The 8,177-nt window shown below is 34.4% G+C and overlaps 1 protein-coding gene across 6 annotated transcripts in view; it reads right to left on the bottom strand.

Moving 5' to 3' along the window:
• Positions 1 to 1,044: 1,044 nt before the first annotated feature.
• PAPOLA (poly(A) polymerase alpha) overlaps positions 1,045 to 8,177 on the bottom strand; it is a 64,186-nt gene continuing 57,053 nt past the window's right edge. For 4 of the 6 annotated variants that reach the window (XM_019642463.1, XM_019642464.1, XM_019642461.1 and 1 more), the window contains exons 20-22: positions 7,228 to 7,290; positions 5,342 to 5,416; positions 1,045 to 3,224 (exon numbers count right to left, since the gene is read on the bottom strand). In XM_019642463.1, coding sequence (XP_019498008.1) covers positions 3,129 to 3,224; positions 5,342 to 5,416; positions 7,228 to 7,290 — 234 coding nt within the window. In that variant the 3' untranslated portion in view covers positions 1,045 to 3,128. The remainder of the gene's footprint in view (positions 3,225 to 5,341; positions 5,417 to 7,227; positions 7,291 to 8,177) is intronic. The other 2 variants (XM_019642465.1, XM_019642466.1) reach the window with 1 other exon arrangement.

Genomic DNA, 8,177 nt, shown 5'->3' with positions numbered 1-8,177 from the left:
TAGAAAAATACAAACTTTATTCCAGAATATACTCAGAACCATAAAACACACAACTCTCAATTACCATTTTACTAATTCAGCAAGATGACTGAAATGCCAAAAGGCCACGTGGGAGATAAAACATAGACCGTGTGATATTCGGTCCCCTGGTTAGGGGCCCATCAAGGGTGAGTAAGTACAGAAAGTTCAATTCTGTAGGTGTTAGCAATGGGGCCAGGTTGATTTTTACACTGTTGCCCCTTTTACTGAATGGTCACAGAAGTTAGTAAAAAGCTATCCCACATTGTAGTCATGTATTTTTAATACATCATAAGGGTATGAGAATTTAGAATTTCAGGAATGAAATATGCACTCCTCCATGTCTCTTAGATTAACAATGGCTTGTACATAATGTGGCCCATCCCTCCACGCAAAGCACTTAGGATGACCATACCTAAGACCGGCCATCACAGACATAAGAACAGTTCACTCCTAACCCAGGAGTTAAACATGCAATTTTGAGAACTTGGGGGTATCAGAAGAGCAGCATCGATCTGGGTTTAGTAAAATGAGAAACAGGATCCTGGCTGGTAGTGGCTGTCTATAATCCTAAATCCACTGAAAAACAACAGTGCCACCTGCTGACGTTCAAGTACCAACTGCTCTGAAAACCAGTCGCTTTGAAAAGGAAGCATGTCAGCGCTATACCGTCCACATGCGTGGAATAAATACACAGAAAAGATACATATAGTGTCTATGTACACAGAATAAATATTGTAGAGGATGGGACAGCTGAAAAGAGAATTAATAGTAACATATTCATGTTTTCCTCCCTAATGATCAAGTATATGAAAAACAAATACCTAATTATGTAAGCTATCAATTAATATTAGGCTGCTAATGGCATAAATTATCCAGAAACAAATCTTTTCTAAAAGTAACCACAGTGAATTCTTTTGCCAATGTTCACTTAGAGCCATACTACATGAACTTACAAGTAGAACCTATTAGGTCACTGAAAAAAAAACAAAAGAATACAAAGTTAGTCAAAAGAAATCAGCCAACTGTGGAATTGTGCTGTTTTTTTTTATTGTGTTTTCAATGGAGAAATACATCATCTGTTTACAAAATAGCTCTTGAAAAATACAAGGAGTACAGATACTATAAAACAAAGCAAACTCCAGTCATGAGACACTACGTACATCATGCGAAAGCAACAGTCTGACCTCCAGGTTATGAAAACTAGAATTAAAAAGTCACTACACAGAAAAGGTCCAAGTTTCCAGCTTGGCAAAACTTGGGTGCAGTTACATGAAACGTTTAATAAACTGAATTTTTTTCCCCCAATGTGTAAACAAAATGACAAGACTAAATCTGTGCCTGGCAATCTCAATCTAACTCTGCAGCTACACAAAACACACAGACACCTTGTACACTTCACCTGTTCGTCTGACCATCGTTTTTCCTTAGGCGGCGGGAAAAGGGCAAGGTGACTGCAGAGCAGAGGTGGGAAGTAGAAATACTGTATACTACACGTTATCAAGTGTGGTGAAAAGAAAGCCTCAATTAATGCCTAGCCTAAGGGGGAACGACTACACTCCAACTTTGGAAAATTAATTTAGAAGGATGGGGAAGGGCTGAAGGAATTGCAGTTTAACATGGAAAATGCACATGTGAGAGAAGGAGCACAACGGAGGACTCGTAAAACATGCTCGTCAGAAAACTGTTACGTCTGCTGTGTCCAGATTAAGAAGGAGTAAGTTTATCAACATCTGGCATTCCTCATACTCCGTAAAGATGGATGTTCTGCTGCGTAATTACGAGGACTTATTTTCCTGAAAGAAAAGAGTTCCTAATCTATTGACAGGATAAAACAAAATGAAAAAGGGGAGAGCTGACTAGATGGCAAGTGCTTGCTAGAGATGATTTTTAAAATGTTCCTACATGTAAAATTTACTGACAAATTTTGGTCAACTGTTGAAAAGTAAAAATTAGTTTAAAATTCTTGGAGAAAATGCCTTTTTGCCCACATGTTTAAAATTGAAAATCAACTTTACTATAGACAGGAGTTCTGTGGAGTGTACAAAATTCCTCTTATTTAGAGATCAAACGGCCATCAAGGTAGGTATCATGTTCACAGGCATTACTTTTAGTCACCCTAAAGTCACAGCCATGGGACCAAAATTTAGTGTTCTGTGCCATGTGGTCACAGGGTCACTGGTTTCACGTCATGGCTTCAGAAAATACTGGCATTTTGTGTGTATGAAATAAATCCTACCTTATGCATACAAGCAAAAAGGGGAAAAGAAAAAGAAGGGGAAAGGAGCAAAAGCTTTGTTTTGAAGACAACAGACTGAAGGCAAAAGAATATGGAACTTTTAATAAGCTCAAAGAAAAATATTTGCTGCCTGATCGCTGATTTGTATGCACTCTAAACGATTCTATAAATAAAACCTATATATCATTTCTTAATCATGACCCCATCAAAACCAAGTATTTCCTAATTATTCTTTCAATGTTAAATATATAGCCTAGAATTGACATTTCAGTTTTAAGGGTTCCAGCTACCTCATAGAAACGGAACCAGATGTCTTCTCATCCTTTCTTTGAAGGACAACAGTACATCACTGCACAATGGTATCTGATTTGCAGACTAACGGTAAAGGAAATTCTTCAGAAAAAAATGAAAATCCATCAAGCTGAAAATCTAAAATTAGTTCTACTTTCTAATAAAAAAAATACATAAAAGTGCATCATCAGAATAAGGAATTCTTATGCCAGTTTGTTATCGCAAATTTCCCAAACAATGCATCCAACGTAAACCCAATCCAGATGTCAATTATGGATACAAATATAACTTGAGGGTTTTTTTTTTTTTTTTAGTTTTTTTTTTTTTGTCTTTTTAAAGGCAGTAATTTTTTGAAATAGTTAATGCAACTGTTGCTAACACAATAATAATAGTACTCCTGGCTTCACATACTAACCTGGACTTCCGATCAAGTGCTGATTAGCCCAGTACGGGAGGTCACCAAAAAACCTAAATCCATTTTCAGTCATGTCTAGTCTTGTACCCTCCATTCTCCTTTTTTAGCATTTGAAGACAACAGGTTGAGTTGGCAGATATTGTTTATGGACCCCTGAGGTTGTTTTTACCGATTCAATCTCAGTTTTATTGAATTCTTGATAACAGGAATAGGATTTGCAGGGAGAGCAGGGATATCAGAAAGGTCTGTACTGGATGTTTTCTGAGAACAAAAGCAAAGAACACAACGTTGTTGAAAGCACTGTAACGTAACAATGAGATCTACTTTCCACTGGTTTACTTCCTAAGAAATGGATGGGACCTTATCACAAGAAGTATTAAGACTTTAAATATTCTAAAATGTTATCAAAATGGAGTACAAACAAATATGACTTACTATGAAGTTATTTCTTCTATACTTGTAGAAATTTTCAAGTAATTAAATAGGAATATTTTAGCAATATATAGAAAACTGTTGAGTAATTTCGAATACAGCTTTTATAAACACACTCCTCTAAGAATCACTAGCATATAATTATTAAGTTCATGTTGAACTATTTTTACTTATAACACTAACAGCTAATGGCTGGACTACTAATTGGTACTAGAGCACCCCCGTGTGGGAGAATACTTAAAGTTCGCCCTAGACACAGAGCAGTAGTTATCAGTAAATTTATTATTTTCTGACCCTGTAAATGATAAAATCTATACAACTGAGCTATAATTTAATTATTCTAAATTTTAGAGAAGTTTCATGTTAAAAATAAATTAAATTGCAAGCCTTCTTTAACATTCAAAAACAGAGATGCATTTTTAAATGTTTTATTATGGAAAATTCCAAAAATACATAAAAGTAGAGGGCATTATATAAAGAATTCCCATGCATTCATTATCCAGCTTCATCAACTGTCCAATGAAAGCCAAGTCACTGTCCTCCCACCTTCGCTCTCAGATTATCCTGAAGCAAATCCCAGAGATCCTAGCATTTCATCTGTAAATATTTCAAGTTTATCTCCTCTCAAAACAAAAAGGATTCTTTGTTAGACACAACCACAATATATTAATCAACTCCCCAGAAAAAAGAATTCCCCTTTTATCATCAAATATAGGAATGTATTTTTTAAAATCAACATCATGACTCTTTTATAACTGGGTGATTTTCCTCTCAATGACTCTAGGAATCTTTTCATTGGAAAGAAAATCCTACTTCTTCATAAAAATAGCTAAAAAACAAATGCCCATAGATACTAATCACTATAGGGATGAACTCAGTAAGACAGAACTACGAAGTTCCCTAGAGAGTAATGTGGCAAACCAAGACATGCAATCACAATCACAGGACAGTTTAAGTTTGATAAGCAGGTTTGTCCATGTATCAATATCAAGCACACCTCCTAATGTTTTAGTTACTCCCCTCCAAAAAAATTTTTATTTGATAAAACATTCCAGAATAGTTAACATAATATTCCTATCTGTAGGGACTATGACATAGGTTAACTGCCAGCAAAAACAACACATTTTAGAATTATCGCATTAAAATAACTGAACCGCAAAGCAGCAAAATATCATTCTATTAGTTCAGTAACAGCACTATGTAGCAGCTGTTACCCCAATTATTTTGTAGAGGTTAACCAGCGTAACATCTAGTTAAAGAAAATATTTACTTTGTGTGAAGAGTTTGACCTAGACTTTGCAGTATATTCAATTTGAAAAAATTCAAGGAAAATTATTTCATAAATAAAATGGAGGTTCCCAGATCAATGAAAAAAGACCTCAGGTGTCCACTGTATGCAAGGGACTGTCACAAGTAGAATTTCTAGAACAAATGAAAAAATTATCTTAAAGAACTATGGGCTACATTAAATAAATAACTGGAAATCAGAGGTAAAAAGTGAGGCAGGAACACATTTTAAAAATAAAAAGATCTTATTAACCTCAGGGGGGAAAAAAAATCCATGAAGAATGATTTTTAGTTGTCATAATTTAAATTTCACTCTTTCAGATATAAATAAAGTCTCTATACAAACACTGCATATTGTGACTAGTGATGATTTAAATGATCTGCAACATCAAATATGTAAGGGGATGAGTTAACATCTTGACAGTGCAAAACACACACACACACACACACACACACACACACACACACAAACCAACAAAAAAACGGTTCCAACAAATCCAGTGCTCTACCTTTAAATTACAATAAATACATTTATAGGCTAGCAAATACTTTCACAAAGGTAATTTTAACAGTCTTCTGTATATGCTCATTTTAATTCATTATACCACACTAATCTTAACAACATTAGTAAAACTCTCCTTGCTTTTTGCACTTAGTACCTGAGAGGCCAACAGAGAAGCTGCTGTCTGAACAGTTTCTGATTGAGTTGTACTTGTCTCTGTATCAACTTGTTCCTGCGAGACAAAGAGGATGGGGAAGGAAAAAGACTTAAAAATGAATAAAAGAACATAATTGGGTTTGGTGGCTAATAAAGAAGACAAATTAGAAGACAGGAAGGATCAAGAGAAAGATGCAACCACATTACAAAATCATCTATTAAGCCTCGCTGAAATTTCATATACACAGAAATTTCTATTTGCCTACTTAAATCTTACAAGGCACGGTCAAAGTATCTCATGACTTTCCAACTTGCTCCAATTTGGACATTTTAAGCAAACAATAATTAAAGACACGCAGAAGCACATTATGAAACGTTGCCCAGACAATAATTAACAGAATATAAACCCAAGCTCTTAGCTACGTGAAAAAAACAAAGCTCATTCAATATTATTAAATGAAATTACCCAGAAGCAAAAAACTCACTCCCACGCCTTTAATTAAGAGTAGACAATATCTCTAAAACATCCCGCCTTCCTTTTGGCTTCTCCTCCCCTCCTCAATAATCAATGCACTGATTCCGCTCTAGGTAGAATCAGAAAACACAGGGCGAACCATGTCATTCCACTGCTCTGAACTTTTTAAAGCAGTGCACAAAAGAAAATCACACACACATATATACACACACAAATGAAAATAAAACATAAAAACTGGAATTTCTATAAAACAATAATAATAAAACAATGAGATAGCAATTTTCTCTTCTGAAATTGACAAGGGTAAAATAGGGTGTAAGGAGTAGAAGAGAAGTGCAGTGTTTCTGAAGCAATACGTATCAAGCTTTAAAAGAAAGCATGCTATTTACTTCAGTAAATTCCTCTGCAATTAATTTATCCTAATGAAATAAACATAAATGGATAGCAGGTGTTTAGCAATAGCCAATACTACAGTATAAAAAAAGCTACTTTATTTTTGTAACAGGAACAACTGCTAACAATAGAGAACAGGTTGCATAAAAAAATGGTAACTACTTTAAGAAAGCATTCCATGCAGCCATTAATAATATCTGGTAGATTTTTCTTGGTTTACAGAGTGAATAAAGATTTGAAAGTAAAAGGCACTGGCATGTATGCACAGACATCATCTATAAACACATCAAAACAATACTTGCTAAAATATCAATCATGGGAATCTAGATCATTTGGGTAAGATTCCCAATTTTTCTACAGCAAGAGGAAAAAAGTTAAAAGGTTCCAGTACATTTCAATTTCTGAAAAAAATGACATTCAAACTTTAATACGGTTTGGCTAAACCAATCTCTTCCATTCCATCTACCTTGTTTCAGGTCCCATGCACCCAGGTCTAGCCAGAACCTTCTGCCAAACACCAGTTCTATAAACATACCATATTTTCACTCCAACAGTGAAACGGCCTTCTCATCTTGGAGGGCCAAGCATCCTGTCCTTCAAGGATGACTCAGATACTATCTCTTCTTTCTATGAAGTCTTTGCTGTTTCTGCAGTCAAAAAGTAACATCTCTCACCACCCCCACCATCCTCAATAACTGATTTTTCTTTGATAATGTAATTAATTGCTTTTATTGCTTATCTTCTCTGCTTAGTCTAACTTCCTTTAAAGGTAACTCATCCCTCTGTTCCATTAAGTGTCCACCAGATTACCCTGCATCTAGCAGGGCCTCAAACATTTGAGGAATTCAATTTCAGTATTACAAATTAACATTAAAAAGGGACAAACACTTCTCTAAAAAAAACAATACTAAAACCTCCTATAACCTATACAACAAAATACAGTACAATATTCCAGAGACATTTCTATCACATCTTCTGTACTCTTAATTGTGTACATATTCCAAGGCTAAATTATATACCTTTGTTTCTGTTTTATCATGTCCACTCAAAGCAAGACAGTTAGCATCTTCACTTGTTTCATCCTGTTTTTTAAAAAGAAAAGCTTTATTCTCTAAAATGAAAATTTTAGATTATTTGCCAATCAATGCTTTAATTTGTATAAATGTTTTAAATTATGAAGTAATTTAACCTGTAGGATCAAGTATGGCCTTAAAATAGATTATTGCTTCGTTTAAAAATTTTTTTCATATTAACAAATTTAATTTGGCTTTAGTATCTATGAAAATTAAAAAGAACATGAGGAAAACGGTTATTGATCACCACCACCTAAAATACCTTCCCAAAACCACTAAGTTCATAACATATTTTTTTGTAAAAGAGAGGAAAAAAAAGTTCCTTGAATAAACAATTTGGGAACTTGGAATACTATTCATCTGTATTCTAAGAGATTCACACACATTAGCACATAAAAGGTTCTGGGAAGGTCTATAAATAATACCCCTTTAACTTTCCCCAACTTAATTCACCATAGAATCCCCCTGCTTAGTCAGAGCTATTAAAATCCTGAACAGAAGGTTTGAGAAATGCTCTCCTTGGGTCTTAATTTTTTAATTTATTGTAATTCTATTCAAAACAATTCATTTTTTGATAGAGAAAAGGGGAAGGCAAAAATGGCATAACTTTCCCATTCCTGCAGTGACTTGTAATAAACATCATTTTCTTAAGAAAAGTAATTTTGACACTAATTTCTCTGCTTTATTTACTAGGCAGAACTAAAATTTAATTATAAATGTGGCTTTAAAACAATTATAGAAACCACAGGCTAACTGCAATATCAACAAATTCCAATAAGGACATTATTTGTATCCTGCAAACATACAAACTTAACAAATAGTAATTTAAGTCATCACTGGGCAAATTTCAATACTGACTGAAAAGACAGAGACGAGAGAGACGAGAGAGACAGAGA

Source organism: Hipposideros armiger, unplaced genomic scaffold (assembly GCF_001890085.2).
Source record: "Hipposideros armiger isolate ML-2016 unplaced genomic scaffold, ASM189008v1 scaffold_69, whole genome shotgun sequence".
Classification (NCBI taxonomy): Eukaryota; Metazoa; Chordata; class Mammalia; order Chiroptera; family Hipposideridae; genus Hipposideros; species Hipposideros armiger.
This window is presented reverse-complemented; position numbering and strand designations above follow the sequence as displayed.